This window comes from Mastigoproctus giganteus, chromosome 4 (genome assembly GCF_048544385.1).
Source record: "Mastigoproctus giganteus isolate SK-2022 chromosome 4, ASM4854438v1, whole genome shotgun sequence".
NCBI classification, from domain to species: Eukaryota; Metazoa; Arthropoda; class Arachnida; order Uropygi; family Thelyphonidae; genus Mastigoproctus; species Mastigoproctus giganteus.
Window position 1 is genome coordinate 51061356 of NC_143578.1, and position 26735 is coordinate 51088090.

At 35.3% G+C, this 26735-nt stretch overlaps 1 protein-coding gene across 1 annotated transcript; it reads right to left on the minus strand.

Moving 5' to 3' along the window:
• Positions 1-1410: 1410 nt before the first annotated feature.
• Positions 1411-26109, minus strand: LOC150086723 (tubulin alpha-3 chain-like). The gene is made up of 4 exons (XM_090372714.1): positions 26083-26109; positions 17862-18422; positions 5464-5991; positions 1411-1783 (listed from the first exon to the last, which is right to left on the minus strand). Exons 2-4 carry the CDS (start codon positions 18387-18389, stop codon positions 1484-1486), a joined length of 1356 nt encoding a protein of 451 aa, XP_090228840.1. The 5' UTR covers positions 18390-18422; positions 26083-26109; the 3' UTR covers positions 1411-1483.
• Between the last annotated feature and the right edge of the window lie 626 nt (positions 26110-26735).

The window sequence follows — 26735 nt, forward strand, 5'->3', positions numbered from 1 at the left end:
TGAATAATTACTTTCTGTACCTTGCTAAACAAATTACGATTAAAGCTACCAAATCCAGAAACCTTGTGACCTGATCCATGCTGAAATTTTCCTGCGTGGATCAGGTGTTGAGGCTGCTGGAATTGGAGGTTCTTGGAATTTTCTGGATTTTTGGCACTCATATGAGTAATATTATTACAGTAGAAAGGTACAGTAAATATTGTATAGTAAGTGAAAAATTCAGTTATTTCCCTTTAATAGGAGAAAACCAAAAATAGTTTCACGCATCATGTCCAAGTCCCAATGGTGAGCATCTTTGACAATACCTTTCCCACAAATGACAAATAACCTGTGTATATATTCGGAGAGGCCAGAATCCTCTGGGCTATGTAATTTTCTTTTCAATGCATATGGGAAAATGGAAATGGATAAAAGTTGCTATGTCAATATTGTATACAAATGACATTCAAAAAGTTCTAGATACATTCAATAAACAGAAGATGTGGTTAGTGAAATATTACCTCAGCCTAATACTCCATGTATGTTACATTCAAGAATCAATGAGTCACTAATCTTATTTGTGAATAGCAACTAAACAATCCTGTGACCTAACAAATTTCTCAATGTTACTTGAGTATGGTAAAAACTTGGGGCTCTAAAGTGAAATTTCCATTATGTACGATCAGTTTTAATGCACAGCTTTAGCCAATCTGTAAATCAAATTTGCCAATTTTTTGGTCATTTGCAGGATACGTTCATATTCCCAAATACATCTAGAAAATGGGTGGTTCTGGATAATGGACTGCCATTTATGAGAGCTTCAACTCAAATTTGAACAGTGGAGAGGGGACAAAAAAAAGGATATCAACGGCATTTTGTAAATTTAAAAAAAAATTTAAAAAATTTTTTTATTAATTTTTACAAATAAAATACAGTAAAGCTTTAATAATTTGAAATGATTTAATTTGAAATATTAGTTATTTCATTTTTTTTTGCCCCATGGGCATCCCATTCTATAAAAAAAAAAAAGAATTCAATAATTCAAAATAATTTTGATGTCTCTTCAGCCTCAAATTAAAGTTCTACACTGTATATATTTTTTAATAAAGCAACTGAATTTTATAATATTATAAATATGCATTCTGAGTCAAGTATACTTATTTAGGGTATGCCCAGGTGTGGTTGTGGACAGAGAAGCCCTTCAACTCTTATTTAATGATTCTGGGCAGAAATTCTGTAACATTTGCAAATAAAAACTTATGTGGACATGAAAAAATTGAAAACAAATATATTAAAACATATATTTATTTTAAAAAAAATTACATACTCAGGGAAAGAAGTGAAACAGAAGCAAATAAACAGTAATAAGTATAAGACACTGTTTTAACATAAACAATGTTACACAAATAGAAATACAAATGGAATGGGTAGTAAAATAATACATATAAAATAAAACAAAAGCAAAGGGAAACTTAATTCTCACAATGTTAACAAATTCAATACATCAGAATTCCTCCTCTCCTTCAGCTTCTGCCCCTTCAGTTGAGTCTAAACCAACTTCCTCATAATCTTTTTCTAAAGCAGCTAAATCTTCTCGTGCCTCTGAAAATTCACCTTCTTCCATCCCTTCTCCAACATACCAATGCACAAAAGCTCTTTTTGCATACATGAGATCAAATTTGTGGTCAAGACGGGCCCAGGCCTCAGCAATTGCAGTTGTATTTGACAGCATACACACAGCACGCTGAACTTTAGCTAGATCACCTCCAGGAACAACAGTTGGAGGCTGATAATTGATTCCAACCTAAGAAAAGCAAATTTAAAAATTAAGTCATTTTTTACAGCCCTCTAGAAAAGATTTAAGATAAATAAGTAGGAAAAAATCTAGTGGCATCCATTTTTTTATGAGCACAAAAAAGTTTATAATTTCAAACTGACAAAAAAAAAAAAAAAATCCAACCACAGCAATATTAATTAATGATTAATACGGAGAGCACCAATTTGTGTCTGGATTAGTGACTGAGTATTAAACCTGGATCCAACATTATGATTCAGAAGCCAAGCAAGAATCCCTTAGTATAAACATAAGAGGGTTCTCTGAAGAAGTTGGAAGACTCAGACATCTTCAGCATGGCAGAATTAAACCAGAGCAGTCATATGGCCGCATTGACAGTGAAACTATTATACTTTTTTTTTTATTTATTTATTATTATTTTTTTTATTTTATAGTGATTTAAACATTTAAACTGTTCAAGCACATTATCCTTCCTGGAGTATTGTGATATTTGGTCCTCATCCCGGTAATAGTTCTTATATTATATTTAGCAAGTTAAAGTTAAATTAGCATATTACCTATGTAAAGGAATCATACTGAATTCCATTGTGGATATTGCAGTTCATGATTTCAAAATAATTATGACACCATTTGTGCAGCCAATCTAAGTCATTTAAAACAATATGGTGTAGTTCTGGTCATAAGCAGGCTTTGTTGTTAAGGAAAATTAGAAACAGAGGTGACCCAAACACGAATTCCTGAGGGAATCCAGTTGTTACACTGGCCTACCCTGAGGTATATCCATTTATGGCTACTCTCTGTCTCCTGTCTTTTGGCCAGCCCTTAATCCAAAAACCTGGCAGCCTCAGGGACTGAGAGGTGCCAGATTTTAGAGAGGGGTGCATAGTGGCTGATCAGTTTTGGAGAAGCACATTTAAATAAATATCAAGCACAAACAAGTGAACATAATTACATCTACAAACATTTACATGTATAATGACTGTCTTGTCCTTTCATCTTTTCTTTTGCTCACAGCAGGATTTAAATTATGAATAATATATCGGTCTGAATTCTCACAGCAGACCAAATTTGTCTTTGTATCGGCAGCACTAGTATTGCACTGCTTTCGACAGATAGGATGGCTGTAGAATAGCCATGCAGAAATTTGCCTTCAGCCAGAGGATAGTTGATTGTTGGAACAAACCTCCATTTGGTGTTGTAAAAGTAGGCAGTTTGAATAAATTCAAGGCAGAACTAGATACTAGAGGGATGGACAGGTGATATGGAAAGTGTTTTTTTTTTTTTTTTTTTTGGCTGATGCTGTATAAGCTTCTTTTCTTGCATCATTTACCACTAATAATATTAATACTAATAGTTTTAGCAATATTACAACTTTCAAAATTAATTTCATATACCACATGGTAGCACAAGTAAAACAACTTCTTTACAACTATTTTGTGTGAGTGCTGTTACTAGAGACCACCTGCTATCTAATGAGACCAGTTAGTCCTGAAACAGGTTGTCATTGCAGCCTAATCTTTTAAATAAATGACCAATTAACTATCAGCAAGTAATGTGTTTGAAAGTAGTGCAATATCAGGACAACTCATTGCAAAAACAAGTTTGTTCTGCTGGGAGAATTAAAACTATTGCATTATCTAAGCAGTTTAAATCCTGCTGGTTGCAAAAACAGGTTAAAGGACAAGATAGTCTATTTTATAAAGAAAGAAATGTCACTTTTTTTTTGCATAGTCTTAAAGACAAATGCAACAGTTAAGTAACTGCTGAATTGACTTCTTAATATTTACAGATTGTAAAATGTTGATATTTTTGTAAAGTATGCTGTATATTAATGTATTCTGGGATTCTAAGGTGCCAGATTTTACAGTATTTACTGAAAGGTCAAAGTGTTTCTTATATCCAACTGTTTGGCTTCATAATGATTAACTAGATTGGTTAAACAAGACATTCCCTTCATGAACCCATGCTGTGATCCATTAAGGACATTTCTACCAAGATGGTTTCCATACTGTATTCTTAAGCAAACTCTATGATCTTACCACACCGAAGTCAAACTCACTGGTTCACTGCCCATCACACCTTTCACATCTCCTCTGTGGATTGGGGAGATGTCAGTGCTTCTCCAGTACAAGTGGATCATTCCAAAGTTTTACAATGATCTTAGTAACATCCTCAATGGGATGATGTGCAACCTTTTTTGGAATAATAGGATTTATGCTGTACAGTCCAGGAGCTTAACTTTTGCTAAGCTTCAACAGTTAACCCATATACTATACTCTGTGATTGATATACAAAGTATCACTTAATCTGTAGAAGTTTGACTCCTTGTCACTGATTCCCTCATTCAATTGGCTTTTCAGCCATAGAGATCATTGCAAAGTACTATTCAACTCATCGGCAACTTCTGCTGGGTTTTCTATATGACTTCCAGTTTGATCAAGTAAGAGGGGCCTATCATATTCACTTTCTTCTTTTTTTGTATTTATGTATCACAAGAACTCTTTGTCTCCATTTTTATTCACTTCGAGTGATTTCTGCTACTCAGCTTCCACCTATCTTACCCCATTTTTTTTTTTTTTTTTAAATATACATTTATATTCTTATTTAAATTCGCAAATTTTGAAGCAGTAAGTGCTCGAAATCCCACAGCACCCTAAGTCCAAATGAGCCACTGGCATTGTCAGTATAACTGAATTATTAGCAATCTAATATTCAACTGAAAGCAACAACAAGCCTGTAAACTGTCCTTCACTTATCCTCTTTTTTTATTATTACTTTCAGTTTTGAGAAATCTCTTTAATATGTTGCTTCGTCACAGCACGTAGTTAAAACAATTCTTAAAATGGCAAATATCTTTCAAATTATTTTTACTGATAAATGTCAATGTGGCCAAAGTTGTAAGATTAGATAAACAGACCTTTGGAATCATTGTGAATTCATCATAGAGTTCACCATTATTAACAGCACAATCATCAGGGCCTGCAGTACCCACAAGGCAACTGCCTAGGTTGCCAATAATAGAGAGCACCACAAATTCTGAACAAAGCTAGATAAAATTATCTAATTTAAGTAAAAATATGTAAACTTAATGAAGGGAGGAATGTCGATAATAGAGAGAATTTCTAAAGATCAGTCAAGGTCATTCACTAGCTATTCCACAACACATTTTTGCTATAATCCCACCCCTTCTCATCAACAAACTGTTAATCTAAGAAACACACTACTTACTTAGTGTGGGAGTTGGTATGGAATTATGTAGGTGAAAGGTATACAGAATGAGAAAGAAAAGGGCCTCTAATGAATAACCTTCAACCATAAAAAGAATTTCCCTTCACTATAGGAATGGTGAAAATTATTTAAAAAAAGAAAAGAAAAAAAGACACCTATGTTGAGGAAGAGCTAATCAAAGCTTATTGGGAAGCACATCTGACGGATTGCTGAATACGCTTCTGTTTCCCATCCTCCCCATTAAATTCTAAAGTACAGTTCAAAGTTTGGCTACAACTAAAACCAGAAGCTGTATCAGTGAACAAATTGATTTAGAAATCATAATTAACTTGAACAAAGTTAATTGGAAGATACAATAATAAAGACTAAATGTCTTATTAATTAAAAAATTACAAAACATGATTCTGTATGGTTGCGTATTTAGCTAGACATTTTTACTATAAATAACTAGTTATTCTTACCTTGAAACCAGTAGGACACCAATCAACAAACTGAATGGTTCTTTTGGTTTTAATTGCTGCAATTGCTGCATTAACATCTTTTGGTACTACATCCCCTCGATATAACAGGCAGCAAGCCATATATTTACCATGACGAGGATCACATTTTACCATCTGATTTGCTGGTTCAAAACAAGAATTAGTTATTTCAGCTACAGTCAGTTGTTCATGGTAAGCCTTTTCTGCAGAAATCACAGGTGCATAGGTGACCAATGGAAAGTGGATTCTTGGATATGGTACCAAATTGGTTTGAAATTCTGTAAGATCTACATTCAAGGCACCATCAAAGCGCAAAGAAGCAGTGATAGATGACACTATTTGTCCAAATAAGCGATTCAAATTGGTGTAAGTTGGTCGTTCAATATCCAGGTTTCTTCTACAGACATCATATATGGCTTCATTGTCAACCATAAATGCACAATCTGAGTGTTCCAAAGTTGTATGTGTTGTCAAAATGGAATTGTAGGGTTCCACAACTGCAGTTGAAACCTAAAGCACATAATGAAAAAAATTATTTTAATATTCAGCGTAAGGATTAAAAAACAATCAGTGAGTAAGTATAACAAAGGAAAAACAGAGGATATAAATGTAAAATTTTGCATTCAAAGCACTAATGAATAGCTGCCACTTGTTTGACCATCATGAAGCTCATTCCCGTTTTTCTTAAGAGGTACTGGTCATTAGCTTCCCTTTGATTTTACATTTCATCTGCAAATTTTAAATTCATTCACTGAATCCCTTTATCAATGTCACATAAGAATCTAAATATCAGAAATAAGAGTGGCCCAAGCATCAATATTAGAGGGGCCCTACCTCTAAACCCTTAGCTATAATTATGAGAGCATTCTTGGATTCAGGGAAGGTCCCTATGAACTGGGGATGTGCAATTCATAAAGGGGGATCAAAAGGCAATATGAGTAATTACAGACTGGTTAGCTTAACATATATTCTAGGGAAAATAACAGTCACTGGTTAAAGCAGTATTGCAGGACCATCTGGACAGGCATGCAATTATATTGCAATCACAGCATGGATTTGTTATGGGGCAGTCTTGTCTAACCAATCTGATAGGTTACTATGATGCAGTAACCAGGGAACTGGATACAAAAAAGAGTTTTGAAATCATATATATGAATTTGGATTTCAGGAAGGCTTTTGATACTGTTGCACATAAAAGACTGCTGTATAAACTGGAGCAATGTGACATTAAGGGCAAGTTATTGCTATGGATAAAGGGATGGTTGAGTGGAAGAAGACAGTGGTTATCAATGGACACTGATCATCATGGACTAATGTTATTAGTAAAGTCCCCCAGGGTTCAGTGCTGAGCCCATTGTTATTTTCAGCATTTATTAATGATATTGATGAAGGCATATCAGACTTAATGTCTAAGTTTACAGATGATACAAAGGTTGGCAGAGTGGTTAAAGAAAATAATGACAGTATGCTACTGTAACAAGATCTAGAAAAATTAGGTCGATGGGCTGAGAAATGGCAGTTGAAGTATAACATTGACAAATGCAAGGTACTACATATGGGCAGCAGTAATCTCAGAGTAACTTATTAATTATGTGGTACTACAGTCAGGGTAGTGGAAAACGAAAAAGACCTAGAGTAATTGTGCAATCTGTGCAATCTTATATGAAAATCTTTGAGCAGTGCAGACATGCTGCCAGGATAACTCATGGGGTTTTGTCAATGACATACAGAAACTTTGCTACCAGGGATAAGGAGGCAATTATCTCCTTATACAAGAACCTGGTGAGGCTGCATCCAGGTCTGGAAGGCTCACTTTAGGAAGGATGAGATCTGCTGGAATGGGTGTCGAGAAGGGCAACTAGACAGGTCAAGGGAACAAAAGGGTACTTTTACCTAGAAAGGCTTCATTTCTGCAAATTGCAGTGTTTTGAGACTAAGCACCTGCAGAGAGATCTGAATGAGGTGTTAAAGGCCTTGAATGGATTTAGTAAGCTAAATGTTAATGGCATTCTTCTTCTTGCTGTGACTACACACATGAGGGGGCATAAATTCAAGTTGAGAAAGGATGGTTAATTGTTGGAACAGGCTTTAATCTTTTGTTGTGGAAGTGGATGGTTTGAATAAATTCAAGAAAGGACTAAACAAATTCTTTGAGCATATGGATGGGTGAAGTGTATGGCTTTTTTATTTTTTGGCTGATGCCATATAAAAGCTTGCTTTCTTGCATCATTTTCCACCACCACCACTACTAAACACCCCCCCCCAAATAATCTCGCGGGGCATATGCACCTCTGCTCCCCCCCCCTGACTGGACACAATCTTAAAATCACAGCTCCGGTACTGGTGAAGCTGTATTACACATGCACTTGTTGTACTGCAGAATGGCAGGCTCCATAAACGGGTGTATATGAACTCCTCTGGATCAGAGATGATTGAGCAGGGAGGCCATCATGAATTTTTTTCAAGTAGAATACACTTTTTTCTTTTTAGATTACCATACTTCCCATCATATAAGACACCCATCACCATAATTTCTTGTAACAACCAACAAACTGGTTAAATTTGACTCTATTAAAATAAAATAAAATATAATATAAAATATATACATAAAGCATTAAAATGGATATAAAATAAGATAAAAGTGTTAAAATACAATAAAGGAATAAAATAGTAGCTTTTGGGGAAAGGTGATCATTTATCAGCTAATTAGTTTATGGTGTACTGAGTGTATATATATATATATATATATATATATATATATACACTAGTTAATATAACAGAAGATGACTGGATACAGTACCGTATCCAGGTATCATTGAAAGGGGTGGCATGATGACCAGGTTTTTGAGGTTTTTTTTTAGATAGACCTAGGAACACTTATACATACGGTTAAGCAGGGCATATGCACCTCTGCTCCCCCCCTGACTGGACACAATCATAAAATCACAGCTCCGGTACTGGTGAAGCTGTATTACACATGCACTTGTTGTACTGCAGAATGGCAGGCTCCATAAACGGGTGTATATGAACTCCTCTATTGTGATTCATAGTACGATGCAACTTACAATGTGGAGTGTCACAAGCGTTGGTGGTAATCATGTGAGTGGTCGACAGTTTCAGTGTTGCGACGGGGATCAGGGTGGCTTGAGGCACTCTGCATTGTCAGCTGCAGTTGTACTATGAATCGCAATAAGGGATGTATGTGGCATATACATGCCATATACACGCCAACATGGAGTCTACTATTCTGCAGTGCGACGAGCGCTGGCATACATTACTCATGCATATTACAGTCTCACTGGCACCAGAGTTCTGATTTTATAATCATGTTCAGCCACCTTCTGTTATATCAACCAGTGTATATACAGGATGTCTCAAAAATACACGGCATAACTTCAGGAATGAGTTCCTCATATGTAGACAATAAAAATATTTTATATCAACATAGTTCTGGAAATGCTTGGTTCCCGAGTTATTAACCGGAATGTCTTATCTCCCGCAGGTGATTTCCTTCATCACAAGGTACTGACAGAATCTGGTGGTTTTCCATTCCGACCATGTACTCAAATCAGGAGCAAGCGGATATGCACTTTATGTGCGGTTTGGTGGACAGCAATGCTCTGGAGGCTCATCATTTGTACCACGAAAGGTTCCCAGAACAAAGATGTCCAGACAGGAAAACGTTTGAAGGTATCCATGGCTGCCTTTGTGAACATGGGACCTTTATACCTCATGCTGCCAACAGAGGACAACCAAGATCTATGACTCCTGAAGTAGAGGAGGAGATTTTGGATGTTGTGCATGCCACTCCTGGAATCGGCACATGCAGAACAGCAATGCAACTGGCTGTTCAACCTTCGACTATTTGGAGAGTGTTGCGAGAATACCAACTGTATCCTTACCATCTGCAACGGGTACAGGCCTTGTCACCAGCAGATTACCCTGCACGAGTAATGTTCTGCCAGTGGTATTCAGGCAGAAGGTGGACATTTTGAACAATTACTATAAGGTGATGTGAACAGTTAAGTGTCATAGACAGACCTTCAAAACTTGGAAACCAAGCATTTCCGGAACTATGTTGATATAAAATATTTTGGCAAAGGTAAAGAAAGCCTGCACGAGAAGCACACAAAAGTTTTATGAAATTTACTGGTAAAAGTACTTTGCCGTAACAGCATTTATATTGTTGCTCGCTCAGTAAACATACAGTGGGTGGTATCAGTCAGGAGTAGAAATTGAATCCCATGGGAGACTGAAACCCTCCCGAAGTGGAGGGGATAACCTGACCTTTTTTCTTTAGAATCACTGGTGGACTAGTGGATAAATTGTTTATTAAGAAAAAAAAAAAAAAAAAAAAAAAGGCAAAGGAAGCCGACACAAGAAGCACGGCAAACTTCGAAAAAGTTTACCAGTGAAACTATGTTACAAACATTTTTTACGACGCCAGAACTTCCAATATGACTCTGTTCATGATTCAATTAATGATTCTAAAGGAAAAGGGTCAGATTACCCCCCCCCCACTTCGGGAGGGTTTCAAGCTCCCGTGGGATTTGACTTCTACTCCAGACCGATAACACCCACTGTCTGTTTACCGAGTGAGCAACAATACAAATGCCATTACAGCAAAGTACTTTTACTGGTAAATTTCATCGAACTTTTGCGTGCTTCTCGTGCAGGCTTTCTTTACCTTAGCCAATATTTTTATTGTCTACATATGAGGAACCCATTCCTGAAGTTATGCCGTATATTTTTGGGACACCCTGTATACTTGGTACACTGTACACTAACTAGCTGATGAAGTGGCATCAGTTAGTTAGTGTACACCTCGCCTCGAAAGCTACTATTTTATTTCTTTATTGCATTTGAATGCTTTTATCTTATTTTATATCTGTTTTAGTGCTTTATATATGTTATATTGTACTATATTTTATTTTAATAAAGTCTAACTTAACCAGTTTGTCAGTTCTTACAAAAAATTATAGTGATTTATATAGCCCAACACCCAAGGCCTGTTTTCTAATACACCCATAATTTAGCAAAGAATATTTAGAAAAAAAATAACATTTTTGAGGAACTAATTTATTTTGTTGCACGTATTACATTACCTCTAATTCTTTTTGAACAAAAGCATTTTATTACACATATGCCTATTTTTATAATACCATACATACTAAGATGAACTCAAAATATTTTAATCATTTCAAAATTCAATTACGAAAATATTATTGTAATTCATCTTTAAAACCCAGAAATCCATCACTGCTGTTATTCTCATTATGATGAGGATGGTCACTGCTGCTGTCTGATAGTGAACTGTCATTCTCATCAAACAGAATAATACCTTTTGTGCTGCCCAATGCATTACTAATGCCATACTTCTTAAATAACTTCAAAACTGTCTTGGTTTTCACTCAATTCCAAGAATTTTTTACCCACTGGCATACCTAAGAAATTGTTAGTCTCTTCATATGACCAGTAAGTCTAGTCTAAGTTGTGTTGTGGTGCCTTTATCCATTTAGTCCATTCTTCTTTCATGAAAGCTTTAAAAGGCTTGTTAATAGAAACAGTAGCGTAGCTACCCTTTTTCGGGCCCGGAGGCAAAGAATACGTTCGGGCCCCTACTTAATTAATGAAAATTGCAAAAACAGGAGTAAAAAATATAAACACGAGAAGATTAAAAAAAATTGAAACCATCATAATTCCTCCTCTGCCTCTGTAGACACTGTAATAAATATAATGAATACATTTTTGAAGGTACTGTATAAATGATGTATTAAAAAATAAATATCGAATTTATATCAAACCCTATTTTTTATTATTGTAAAACAAAACCCAATAGCTAATTACAGATTAAGATCAACAGAAATACATACAAAATGATCGGTGAAAAAAATTTACTGTACATCTACGAAGTAAATAAAGCTAACTAGGTAGTAAGCAATCTTTATTCACATTAACAAAAATTCAAGCCTTTAAGTAAATGAATATCTATAAAGAATAAGATTTGAATTAAAATATGCATGAACATAAAACCTCAGTAACAATAATAAATATATACATGACATGTATTACATGCAGATATAAATGACAAAAAAAAAAAAACCATAATAAAATATACAGAAACATAAATAAACACCGCAGGAAAAAAATACACACACACACACACATATAATAGTTTTGGAGTAATTTTAAAACAAATCATTGTAATAAGTAACCAACTGTATATGTTAAATCTAGTCTATATACACAAAAAAGTTTTATAACAAATATTTTAAACTTTAATGAAAATTTTGTCTCCTAGCCTTTTTAGTCAAAAAAAATATCTATAATTTCGATGAAATCGACAGAATTCACTACACCGTTTTCTATGTTTAGGATGGACTAATCGCTAAGTTGATCTTGGCCTATTGTGTTCCTTATATATGTTTTAATTTTGAAAAACTCCTTTCAGCACCAGCCACAATAACCAGCATGGTCAAGAATATAAAACATGCCGTTATAATGTCTGTAACAAATGCAGATAACAATGTGTTTTTAATTAAAATAAGGTTGCAAAAGTCCCGAATTGAATTAATTTTTGAAATTTCTTGTCCTAAAGATGATCTTAAATTTAATAGCTGCTGGAAAGTCATCAGAAATATCTTTATTGTATCGGTTTTGAAATTCTACAGCCGATCGTTGCAGAGCTTCATCACTAAAAGATAAGAGTGTTTCTGGTTGCAAAATTTTAAAACTATCTACATTTTTTGTATTAAGAAATCTAGATTTTAATTGATGTATCACAATGTCTATTGTTGCATAGTATATATCAACTTTAAACCGTCTTTCAGAATCTTGAAGTCGTTCGTATTGAGCTAAATCTTTTTTAAGTAAATTTTCACTAAAAATTTGTTCACTGCAAAGTCACAATTTTCTGCATTTTCAAATCAAACAGATTAACATTTTATTTGACATGGATGCTCTGAAATTCCACTGTTCCTTTTATAATTGAAAACAAAGTCACATTCTGCATTACTATAAGAAACAATGAGGAAGAGTAAAACAGTTTCAGATATCTATCAGACTTCCATCTGTTCCACCAATACTGGCTAACCTAGCCAATTCTATATCAGTGCTATCTTCTCTTAAGGTAATGGATGAAATGTGAATATCAACTGTTTGGCAAGATATTTGTACAGTGCATATACCAATATCTTTCCAAACAGCAAACAGCTGCAAATGACATATAAATATGGAGACTGCAATTTAATGTGAATAAAAACTAGAGAAAATAACTTGTACCACACATATAGATGAAATGAAAATCAAAACTAATTCAGTAGGTAATCACAAGTGTCAATACAGATGACTGCTTGTCCAGCTGTTTTGGTTTTAGACTACTGCAACCAGAAGTCCTATATCTGCATTTTCTTTTTTTGTTTTTGGTCATGCTAATTATAGTTTTTAAATTTCCTTCCATGGCATTAAATTCCCTTCAAAATTTTTCAGTTGAAAAAGCTTTTAGAAAAAATATATGCACAGAACCTGTTGATACATTTACTGTACTCTGTATATTATGAATATCAGAAAATTATACTGTTCGTGCCTTGCTACTCGTATTCAAAAGCCCAAATGCACATCTGAAAACATACAACAAACTTGACTGAATCCATAAAAAAACAGGATGTTTCCCCATAACACTAATAAATGGATGCTTTTTCCCATAGATAAAAAAATAAAAAAAAAACTATAAAAGTTGGTTGCAAACATATTTTCATGTGCGATACTACACTGAGTGAACAGAAATCGTGGGATACCTACCTAGTAACGAGTAGGCCCACCTTTCACCCAGATAAGGGCAGTCACACAGTGAGACAAGTCCACTAGTTCACAAAAGCGTTAGAATAATTGCTGATATAACGCTAGCACTATCGTTTGAATCTACATTCTGTTTCTGATTCAATAGATCCCATCGTACAATACTATCCGCAAAAAATGAGTAAATATTTTCAATTATGTCATAAAATAAAGAGACGTCAGTTACTTTTTTCACAGCATCATTAATTACTAAGTTTAAGTTATATGCCGTGCAATGAACATAGTAAGCATTTGGAACTTTTTGTAATATTCTTGATTGCACTCCGCTATATGCCCCACTCATTGTTGCGGCACCATCATATCCTTGACCTCGGCAGTTCTGTAAATCTAGCCCTTTAGATTCTATACAGTAAATAATGTCACTTTCAATTTTGCTAGCTGATTGATCTTTTATAGTATAAAATCCCAAAAATCGCTCATTTATAATGATTTCTGATGGTATATCATTTTCTGTTTTCACAGTAACATTACAAAATATTTGACTCATCTGATCAGTTTTTGTGACATCCTGGGTAGTGTCCATGATTACGGAGAAAAACGGCGCAGACTTTATTTCAACAATAATAACATTTTTGACTTTCTCAGATAAAAGACAAATAATTTCATTTTCAATAGTTGGACTCAAATACGTTGACCGGTAATTACGTTTTGAAATTAATTCCATTAATATGGGATCATAGTTTGATAGAAGCTCAGTTATAGACAAAATATTCCACTTTTTATATTTTTATCATTCAGATTTTCTCGGTGACCTCTAAATGCCATGCTGCAACTGCTTTAATAGTAATGTAACATGAATAATGCATTTAAAAACTTGTCTCCAGAAATTTTTTTCTTTAGTTATACTGGTTACTAAATCGGTATCAATTGTTTTATTTGTGTGCCAAAGATCATATGTTATACAAGCAGAAATGTGAACAGAGGAAGCTTCGTGTCTTTTAATTTTATTAGATAAATTTTTCCAGTCAGATATGCCGTTTATCCAAGATTTTTTTAAATCTGCATTAGAGTGATCTCCAAATAACCAACATGGTTCACAATACACAAAATCTGATTTTTGAGAATAACATAGCCATGTAACTTGTACTTCAAGACCAGCTTTTATTGTTTTTACTATAATAAAATTCAGAAAATGACTTCAACCTATTATTTTGTACAGTAATCGGAAAGGGACTTTTAGGTTGGCATGGACCTGAAGCTATTATCATACGTTTGTCTGCATCAGAAATATTTTCTGAAAAATTTTCATGGTCTGTTGGATACTGTTGCAAAATAACTGAGGGATCTAATCTTGAACCTTCGTAAACAAATGAGTTTGTTTCTTGACTTACTGCTTCATTTTCCATAACTTGATGGTCTTGATCATAATTTGTTTTTGCCAGATCCAATGAAGCAGGGCGATCTTCACTCAATTCAGCTGGTACATTACGGGGATTGGCCTCCTCACCAACCAAAACCGACCGATGTATACACACAAATACAGACCCAAACACCCCCCACCTCCTTGGGGATGTTGGGTCTGTATTGGGAGAGTACAGTTCTTTAATCACCAGTTTTTTCTAGACAAGACTGCAGTAATAGTGAAGACAGCATAGGTTTGTTAAAGGAAGATCTTGTCTGACAAATCTGATTGGATACTATGATGTGGTCACAAAGGAACTAAATGCCAAAAATAATTTTGATATCATATACTTGGATTTCAAGAAAGCTTTTGATACTGTTGCACATGAAAGACTGCTGTACAAATTGGAGAGGTATGGCATTAAGGATAAGTTGCTACAATGGATAAAGGGATAGTTGAGTGGGAGACGAGAGAGTGTTAATCGATGGACACGTGGACTAATGTTATTAATGGAGTCCCCCAGGGCTGGGCCCATTGGTGTTTTGTGTATTTATCAATGATATTGATGAAGGTATATTAGGCATAATGTCCAAGTTTGCAGATGATACAAAGGTTGGCAGGGTTGTTAATGACAGTAAAGACAGTATGCTACTCCAACTTGATCTAGATAAGTTGGGCAAATGGGCTGAGAAGTGGCAACTGAAGTTTAACATTGACAAATGCAAAGTACTGCATATGGGTAGCAATAACCCAAGAGAAATGTACCAACTGTGTGGTACTACACTCAGGGAAGTGGAAAGTGAAAAAGACCTGGAGGTAATTGTGCAGTCAAATATGAAGTTCGCTGATCAGTGCAGACAGGCTGCCAGGGCAGGTCATGGAGTCTTGTCAATGATATATAGGAATTTTGCTCGCAGGGCAGGGAGGTGATTATTCCACTATACAAGGCAATGGTCAGGCCACACCTAGAGTACTGTGTACAGGTCTGGAGGCCTCATTTTAGGAAGGATGTAGAATTGCTAGAAAGAAGGGCAACAAGATTGGTGAGGGGAACAAAAGGGTGCTCTTACCAAGAAAGGCTTAAGCTCTGCAAATTGAAGTGCCTGGAGAGTAGGCACCTGCGAGGTGATCTGATTGAGGTGTATAAGGCTTTGAATGGGATGAGCAAGCTGAATGCTGATGGGATTCTTCCTCTTGGTCAAATTAAGAACCTGAGGGGGGCATAGATTCAAATTGAGGAAAGACAGTTGTAGAATAGATGTGCGGAAATTTGCCCTTTAGCCAGCAGGTAGTTGGTTGGTGGAACAGACTTCCATCTTTTGTTGTGGAAATTGATAGCTTAAATAAATTTAAGGCTGAGCTGGACAGGCATTTGGAACAAATGGAGGGGTGAAATGGGAGGGGTTTTTTTTTGGCTGATGCTGCATAAGCTTGCTTTCTTGCATCATATGCCTTTACTAATGCTAATGCTAATTACTATTTTGCTTGTATATATTTCTTATTTCCAGTTTAGGACCTTACAAATATTTAAAACAGGTGTCAGAAAATGGTCTATCTCAATGTGTAGAAATAAAAACAATGTATAATATAATTTTCTGGAGAACAGCACAGCAGAAATCTCACTAATTACTTGCCTGATTTAGGAATACTTCAAATTTTTATATACCTAACTAATGTGTTTTTTAATAATAAAAAATTATAATAATTCTACAGCCAGTGTATTTTTTTAAAGATAGATACAATTGACAAAATGTGATAGGTCAGTCTTGTAATCTGGTTTATTTTTAAATTAGCTCATATGGTGGGCTATTTATGGTAGGTGTGGAGTGATGCAGTAAGAAAATTTATGGTTCTGAGATCAACTCTTTACCACGTAACTAATTCAAGGAAATTAAAAAGCATGCATAAATGTGCATATATGTCTTCATTTTTATTATTATTTTTTTTTTTGTTCTGTTAATTGCAATAGTATTAATTTCTACCATTTTTCAATGCAGTTGTATAGTATTTTGAATGTACTGTATGTACATATAGTATTTTTAGCTACAGTTCATTTAAAGGGAAATGAGACTCAAGCTGTGATAGTGAGAACCCAGTGTTTAGCCCTAGGTCCCAAGAATGCTTAAACAGGCACTGATTTTAATTAACTATATTATAGATTAATCAGGCTTTTGTGGTATACTAGCTGTTGATGAAATTTCCCAGGAGTTGTGTACAGAAACAATAGTGAGTAAGAAGTTTATTTCGGGATGTACAAGTGTTAATAATGATATAATCACTTGAAAAGCGTGAATCTCACTGTAGTAAAATAATAATTTCAGCACCATGGCTCTTTCTATAACTCAGTTCCACACTTTTAGTCCGCCTCATGCACCCCTCCCCCTCCAAAGATATACAGGCCCATGGCACTGTTCTACTCTAGTTACACTTAATCCACATTATATCAAGCTTTTACTATATAAGTGGACTCCGTAGCTGAGTGGTCAGGAGTAGGAGTGCAGTAGCACACGCTCTTTGAGTAGACCGGGGTTCAAGCTGCTGACTGTTAAATACGGTTTATCTACCAACTTGCACTGGACCAGTATGGCAGATTATGGTCCATTTCTCTCAACATGAATCATTGAGGAGGCTTCCATCTTGCAGTGGGTTGATAATGGCTGCAGTTTACTTTTTTTTTTTACCATATAAAGACTATGATAGCATAATGAAAAATTATATATATATTAAAAAATTACAATTACTGTACCCTAAATTATCACTAATCTGATTCAAATGTTGAATCAGATTGTTAGTATATCTGTAAATGTTTACATTTTTCAGTTAAGCAGTTATGAACATTTTAAATAATTTCAATCATAAATACTGTAAATAAATTCACCACACAATACGCATACTATTACACAGAAAAACTACTCACCAGTTATAGGAATTTGGGGGATAATTTTTCAATCCAGAATCCTCAAATTCTTAATACAGAAACTAAGAAAAAATTCTTATAAAAGGTACTGTGAATTATGGGTGGATGAACACAGCACCTTATATTGCAAAATAGCAGTAAAAAAAAAAAAAAAAAAAATATATATATATATATATATATATATATATATATATAAATAAATGAAAAAAAAAAGTTAATATCCCACAGTCTGCCAAAAAACAAAACCACAATGAAAAGTCTCACCTGTGGTGCAGGGTATATAGCAAATTCCAATTTTGATTTCTTTCCATAGTCTACAGATAGTCTTTCCATAAGCAAGGAAGCAAATCCAGATCCTGTACCTCCGCCAAAACTGTGAAAAATCAAAAATCCTTGTAGACCAGTGCACATATCAGCTAATTTTCTTGTACGATCAAGCACCAGATCTACTATTTCTTTGCCAATAGTGTAGTGGCCACGGGCATAATTGTTGGCAGCATCTTCTTTGCCTGTAATTAGCTGCTCTGGATGGAAGAGTTGTCGATATGTTCCTGTACGCACCTCATCTACAACAGTTGGCTCTAAATCAATATATACAGCCCGAGGAACATGTTTTCCAGCACCAGTTTCGCTGAAGAATGTGTTGAAGGAGTCATCTCCTCCACCAATTGTTTTATCACTAGGCATCTGGCCATCAGGTTGGATACCATGTTCCAAACAATATAACTCCCAACAAGCATTGCCAATCTGGACTCCAGCTTGACCAACATGGATACTTATACATTCACGCATCTTAAAATGTGTTTTACAGAATATTCACTAACCCTAAAAATACAAAAAATTAAAAAAAACCAAAGGATTAGCAAGAATTATATACATATGCAATTGCTATTTATAAGTAAAATTGACTGAATTTAATATTTTATTAAAATATCCAGACATTTTAGATTACCATATTTTCCAGACAAAAAGATTTACTGAACCACAAGATGCACCTCATTTTAAAAGGAAATTTTCAGAAAAATCATTTTATTGTGTACGTTTGAAACAAATTCACAACTGCTTGTTAAACAAAATATTGGCATAAAACAAAGTTTTTACTCTTTCTAGAAAAGCCTAAAACTCATTATTGCTACTATCATCTGCATGACAAAGGGTACATTGTCAGTACCATCAAGAGTATTGCTGATTCCACATTTTTTGAAAAACTTGCTGATTGTCTCGTGTTTCACTAATCTCATTCATACACTTATGAAACTGTTGGTTGATTCATATGTCCTGTTGTTACCTACAAGAACAGACCAATTCCTACAGAACTGTGTATGAATGCTTTAAAGGGTTTGTGAATGGAGTTGTCTAAGACCTCCTGGAACCACAGCTCTGTGTTTAATTCAGCAGCTGCCCTTTTTTGTTGGCTCCATTAAGTGTGATCTAAACTAGTGACATACTAAAGGGACTAATGTTTACAGAAAGCCAACTAGACATTTTGTTCATACTGTACTTTCTTTAGTCTCAGCTGGAGAGAAAAACATCACTGTATGCACCTAGTGTACCATCAGCCTATAAGATGCAGAAGAATTTTAGGTGACATCTTCAAGGAAAAAGGTGTGCTTTATGGGCTGGAAAATACAGTATATATCACCAATTACATTATGGATTATGCATCATTCATTAAAGAAGCATTCTACATAAAGTGGGAAAATTAATAACAGCCTCTTTAATCTCCAATTATTATTAATGATTATATAGTATTAAGTATGAAGCATACATGCACTTAAATTTTAATATTTATTAAAACAAACTCACAAACAATCCAAATCATCTACATGCACCACCTAAACTAGAGCTCACAATACAGGTCAAAATCTCAATACCGGTATTTCGATATTTTTAATTTATGAAACCGGGATACCGGTATTCCAAAAAAAAAAAAAAAAAAAAAAACCATTTTTCGTAATAAATTTTGATGACAATTAGGCACAATAAAGTAAGGAAAAAACAAGTAATTCACGTTTTAAATCAAACAATTGTATTTATTGTAATAAAACGTGAATTTTAAATTCACGTTTTATTACAATAAATATTTTTGCAAAAATTATTAAACATACAATTATTCTAAAAACAAAAAAAATAAGAACCACACTACCTGTCCAAATAAAGTGAGCTCTTAAGAAACTCAATAGTGTTATCGTTTAAAATGGATCTAAATTTGATACATATTTAATTAGCGGCAAAAAACGTCCTTCTGGATTCTGTGCTGGTTGGTACTTTGTACTGAGATAGTCGTAGACGAGTTGCAGTTTAACCCCTCCATTCCCCCATCTTCAAAAAATTTTATTTCCATTTTATCAAAAATAAAAAATATTTCCTTTTTGACTTTTCATGGCACTATATCCATATTAACAAAAGAAAGGAACTGACAGTTAAGCTTAGTGAGGAAACCAAATCTAAATTTTGGGGGTAAGGTTATTTATTATTTTTATTTCCTGTACCTTAGTATTGTCATCAGTGGATACAGGAAAAAAAAATGACCAGAATCTTGGTATTGTAAGCCCTAACCTGAACCATGTAATAGGAGCAGTAACTGAAATCAACAGTTATTATTCATTGCTCCATCAGTTATTATATTGTTTTATAATGGATTAGCTAAAGTACTTTTGATTATTGCACACAGGTTGATTGGTTTGGGTTGTGATTTTTTTTTTTTTTTTTTAGCAACTAAGGAGCATTAGCAACTAAGGCCATATTGCTCCGGGATATGCGGTGGTCATTCCCTGACCTTTCCGCATCCTCCGTATTTGGTGGTGACGGGCTCGAACCCCGGTATAATCAAGAAGCGTGTGTTATGCACTGCTGCTCCTTCCCAACTGGCTACAGAGGCGCCTCACACAGGTTGCAATAATCAAAATTATTGTGTAGGTTTGTAGTAATTACTCTACTTTAACTGTGTATTATCATTGAATAACACAACAGGTAAACCCTGTGATAATGAGAGAGAGAGAGAGACTGATTACAAAATACAAAAACTTTTATGTATCTCCTTTTTTTTTATTAGTCCACATTTTCTTTGTTTACTGTAGTGCTAAAGTAGCATACTGCTTTCTTTCAACCTAGGTGTCAAGGAAGGGTAACTTTCTGTCTATTTCTTTCTTTAAAGTGAAGTGTTTGGTACAGTTTACTTGATGGCAATGCTGGAGAATTCTAATGATAAATTTTCTTGAAGAATCAGGAACACAGAAACATCATTCACATAACACTTCCATGCAATGATGAAGGTGGTAATCTGTCATAATAATATTTCAATGTGTTTTGTAAACAGATTGGCAATGATTGTTCCAACAGGCAATACCTGATGTGCTGATATCTATCTATAAGGTCTATGATTGTAATAGAGAGTGGTACTATAGAGGCACGTTTCAAACAGTCAACAAATATCTGTGAAGTGATGATGGAATTTTACAGAACTGTCTAATTACATGCAAAATATGAGGTGCAATTCTTTTCATACTATCCTGATGTGGAACACTCTGAAGAAGAAGCAGCAGCAGTAATTTTCAATTTTTTAAGTAAATTTTCACTAAAAATTTGTTCACTGCAAAGTCACAATTTTCTGCATTTTCAAATCAAACAGATTAACATTTTATTTGACATGGATGCTCTGAAATTCCACTGTTCCTTTTAAAATTGAAAACAAATTCACACTCTGCATTACTATAAGAAACAATGAGGAAGAGTAAAACAGTTTCAGATATCTATCAGACTTCCATCTGTTCCACCAATACTGGCTAACCTAGCCAATTCTATATCAGTGCTATCTTCTCTTAAGGTAATGGATGAAATGTGAATATCAACTGTTTGGCAAGATATTTGTACAGTGCATATACCAATATCTTTCCAAACAGCAAACAGCTGCAAATGACATAAATATGGAGACTGCAATTTAATGTGAATAAAAACTAGAGAAAATAACTTGTACCACACATATAGATGAAATGAAAATCAAAACTAATTCAGTAGGTAATCACAAGTGTCAATACAGATGACTGCTTGTCCAGCTGTTTTGGTTTTAGACTACTGCAACCAGAAGTCCTATATCTGCATTTTCTTTTTTTGTTTTTGGTCATGCTAATTATAGTTTTTAAATTTCCTTCCATGGCATTAAATTCCCTTCAAAATTTTTCAGTTGAAAAAGCTTTTAGAAAAAATATATGCACAGAACCTGTTGATACATTTACTGTACTCTGTATATTATGAATATCAGAAAATTATACTGTTCGTGCCTTGCTACTCGTATTCAAAAGCACAAATGCACATCTGAAAACATACAACAAACTTGACTGAATCCATAAAAAAACAGGATGTTTTCCCATAACACTAATAAATGGATGCTTTTTCCCATAGATAAAAAAATAAAAAAAAACTATAAAAGTTGGTTGTAAACATATTTTCATGTGCTACACTACACTGAGTGAACAGAAATCGTGGGATACCTACCTAGTAACGATTAGGCCCACCTTTCACCCAGATAAGGGCAGTCACACAGTGAGACAAGTCCACTAGTTCACAAAAGCGTTCCATAGGTATTTCCATCCATGCTTGCTGCACTGTTGTCCATAAATTCGCATTCTTGAGTGGAGGATTCAAAGCTCTAACGGACCTTATCACAGCATCCCAAACATGCTCTACAGGGTTCGTGTCTGGTGAACGGGGAGGACATTCCATGGTAGTAAAGTCTGTGCAATGCTCTTCAAACTATGTTCTAGTCACCATGGTTCTATGGGGAGGTGCATTGTCCTGCTGGAAGAGTCCATTGACTTGTGAGTGCACGATGACTATGAAGGGATGCAGATGTTCTGTAAGGATGGTCACATAACCTGGACCATTCAGAGATACATCTAGACGTATCAGAGGTCCCAATTTCTGCCAGTTGAACACATCCCAGACCATTACTGACCATCCACCTGCCTGAACAGTTCCTTATTGGCATGACAGTTGCATGCCAACAGCTTGGTGCGGTATCTACCAGATACACACCCTCCCACCCGCTCGAAATAACTGGAAACGGGACTCATCAGACCAGGAGACCCCTCTCCAATCATCCAAGGTTCAGTGCCAATATTCTTTCACCCAGTTGAGGTGTTGAGTCTGTGTCGTGGTGTTAGCAATGGGACTCTTATGGGTCAGTGGCTCCCATAACCTATTGCGGCTAATGATTGCCTGATGGAGACATTTCTGGCACCTCCCTTACTGAAGTCGGCGGTGATTTGTGCCACTGTTACTCTCCGGTTGGCTGAAAACAATGCGAGATAATATTGAAGGCCACGTTCATCCACCACCTTTCTCTACCCAAGTCGCTCCTTCTACTAACTATTCTTTTTTTTTTTTTCTCTAACCTCTGTTCTGCACTGTTTCCGGGTCCTACTCTAGAACTAGGAGCAGCCTTGGCTCACCTTTTCTTCTTTCTCACTCTGTGCAGGATAGATAACCACTCTCCCATTTTTTTTTTTTTTTTTTTTCCCATTCTCTCTCTGCTGGCACCCGATTTACATCTTCCTCTTCACTGTAGCCAGGGTGTGGGATTAAAATTATTTATTTATTCTTTAATTATTTTTTATTTATTTATTTTCATTTACTTAGCTACATTCCCCCCCCCCCCTCTAACCTGCGTTATGCACTGGTTCCGGGTCCTGCCCTGGAACTAGGAGCAGCCTTGGCTCACCTTTTCTTCTTTCTCACTCTGTTATTTTTTTTTTTTTGGTTTTTTTTTTTTTTTTTTTTTAGGAGCATTAGCAACTAAGGCCATATTGCTCCGGGATATGCGGTGGTCATTCCCTAACCTTTCCGCATCCTCCGTATTTGGTGGTGACGGGCTCGAACCCCGGTCTAATCAAGAAGCGTGTGCTACGCGCTGCTGCTCCTTCCCACCTGGCTACGGAGGCGCCTTCTCTCACTCTGTGCAGGATAGATAACCACTCTCCCATTTTTTTTTTTTTTCTCCTTACTCTCTCTCTGCTGGCACCCCGACTTACATCCTCTTCACTGTGGGATTAAAATTATTTATTTATTCTGTAATTATTATTATTATTTTATTTTATTTTTTTTTCACTTACTTAGCTTCATTCCCCCCCCCCTTCTCTAACCTGCATTCTGCACTGGTTCCGGGTCCTGCCCTGGAACTAGGAGCAGCCTTGGCTCACTTTTTCTTCTTTCTCACTCTGTGCAGGATAGATAACCACTCTCCAATTTTTTTTTTTTTTCTCTTACTCTCTCTCTGCTGGCATCCCGACTTACATCTTCCTCTTCGCTGTGGGATTAAAATTATTTATTTATTCTGCAATTATTATTATTTTTTCATTTATTTAGCATCATTTTTTTTTTTTTTTTTTTACTCGAGCACTAAGTTTGGTTTTTAGGAGCATTAGCAACTAAGGCCATATTGCTCCGGGATATGCGATGGTCATTCCCTGACCTTTCCGCATCCTCCGTATTTGGTGGTGACGAGCTCGAACCTCGGTCTAATCAAGAAGCGTGTGCTACGCACTGTTGCTCCTTCCCACCTGGCTACGGAGGCGCCTTACTCGAGCGCTGTTTTGACACCTGGGATGTGGGCTATCATTGGTGCCAGACAGCTCTCTCTCTTTTTTTTTTTTTATCACAGGGAATTTATTTTATTTATTTAATATATTTTCTTTTTCACTACGGGGAATTATTATAATTATTTATTTGTTTATTATTAATTTTTTTTTTTTTTTGCACCACGGGAAATATATTTTGGTTTTGTTTTTAGTTTATTTATTTATTTACTTTTTATTTATTAATTTTTATTTTATTTTTTATTTTTTTCCCTCTCTGGAGTGGGCCCCCATAGAAATCTGGCCCACCTTTTGGCAACATCAGGTGGTTCAGAGTCTCGTATCGAGACAGTACGTGCTCCATTGGGACTGGCCCACCTTCCCGTGGTGTGGACGAGTACCCGGAATCATCTGTCCAGGTGACTGATGCTTCTGGGTAGCCAAGAGGCCAGAACAGAACAAAAGAACACACACATAATACACACAAACCGACGTCACACACATCTGGCCCATTTGTAGTGATACTGTTCTTCACAGAGATAAGAGGCGGAGATGAACTCATGCTCCAGGAGCCACCCTTTACAAAAACACATGTCCACATACCCACAGCGCTATCCATAACGAGATGTTATACAGGAAATGGAGTATTCCCGATACACTCTTGATACTGTCAAACTGGGAAAGTGCATTTTCTGTACCTCCTCTGTGATAGAGTGACCCGTGCATTGGGCACCCACTATCATCCCTCTTTCGAAGTTGGCTAACTCATGACGTTTACCCATACTGACATTGAATTACTGTCTACGTGAATGCAGTGTACCTATATACCTGCTAAGTGGTGGGTTTGTCCACTAGTGAGAGGGGTGACAGTGTTGCACTGCCCAGGAACCTCATGAATTCTGTCCTTTCAGCGTACATGCACCTATTGTGAACCAAATCTCGTAAGATCCATTCAGGCAGGGTTAGATGTGGTTTTTTTTTTTTTTTTAAATTTCAGTATTTGGCAGATATATTTTTACCAACAAAATTTTAGTTCCCTTATATGAATTTAAATATTATAGCTCCAGATCCCATTATGTAGACCAGAACTGCTCAAAGTCCTGAGTCACATGCAGCTCTTAGACACTAGAACTGTGTCTCCCAGAATAATGGAATAGAAAAATACATCTCAAAATATCTTGACTACAGGAAGAGAAAAAAAAAAAAGTATTGAACTGCAACCAAACATGTAATTTTTAATATCAGTTTGCATTTTTCAAGAAATTTACAGTTTCCTGCTTTGGGAAAAAAAAAAAATTACCCAGAAAAACTTATTCTATTTTATTAACAGTATTTTCCTGTCATTTAATAATGGGTTATACAATTCTAATTTCATAAGTTGCATTATTCATTAATGAGCTTGTTAAATATAAATTAAAACAAAGCTATATTTTGAAATGACTAGATCAGACAAGTATATTTTGACTGAATATGTGAGTTTCATTAAATAAGAGTCATGTATGCACATCGAAAGCTTGCAGTTCTCAAGCCTTAGAAAGGCTACCCTGTATGGCTATTGGAGTTCTAAGCTTGGCCACCATTCATGTATGCTTGTGATAAGTAAATGTTTTTTCAGAACAGGAAAAAAATTATTAAGCATTTAAATTAAAACTTATCTTTAATTAAAAGCAACAACACTATAATTCGAAGGTATAAAAAAAAATTAAAGCACCCTATTATTTACAAACTCTTAACCTTCTATAAATATTATGGTTAGTTGATTTGAACTCACCCATAAATAGTTTTATTTTGTAAGCATCACAGAAAATTCAAGACCCATAATTCATTAATAAAAAGCTATAATTTGAACTTCTTGAGCATGAATACAACAAGATTTTATTATAATGCATATATTTGATAAGACATATACTTACCAGAAAGCTCCAATACGAAATCCAATATACTTACAATGAACAAGATTCACTATTCAGCAACGCTTAAAAATACCTAAAATACATTTTTAAAAATGAAGATTATACTGTCACATTTCTATTGAAATTAATCACTATTTTTATAATATAATATTTTTATATATTAATAGTAAAAACTTGAAGTATTTAGCTGAGGAGAATGGCAGACCTTATATATATAACATGGTGTGGCTATTAAATAATGAGATTGCATGCACAGCCTAATACAAACCAAGCACCACCAGTGGAACAAAGGTACAGTAGTTGACCTTGAAACTTTTCCTAGTTGTCTGCCAAGCCACATTGATTAGAAGCAGGCCTGGGTTTAAACTGATTGTGGCCCTAAGATATAACATGTATGAGGCCCCTTCCTCCTTACAGTTCACCTCTGACAATATTAAAAAAGGATTTTTTAAGATGGAGTGAGGCCCCTTGTAATGTGAGGCTCTAAGCTGTAGTTTGTTTAGTGTATATGTAAATTCGGTCCTGATTAGAAGCAATCACTGGCTAAGGTAAAGAAAGCCAACACGAGAATGACGAGAAACGTCGGATAACTTACGCGGAAAATTAGTTTCCCGACACCGGACTCTAGTGCTGCTTGCTCTGTAAACAGACAG

Coding starts and splice junctions, on each gene's coding strand:
- LOC150086723 (XM_090372714.1), bottom strand. CDS start 18,389: ATGCGTGAATGTATAAGTATCCATGTTGGTCAAGCTGGAGTCCAGATT. Junction 5,992..17,861: donor CTATATACCCTGCACCACAG/GTGAGACTTTTC, acceptor TATGTGCTTTAG/GTTTCAACTGCAGTTGTGGA. Junction 1,784..5,463: donor GGTGTCCTACTGGTTTCAAG/GTAAGAATAACT, acceptor TGCTTTTCTTAG/GTTGGAATCAATTATCAGCC.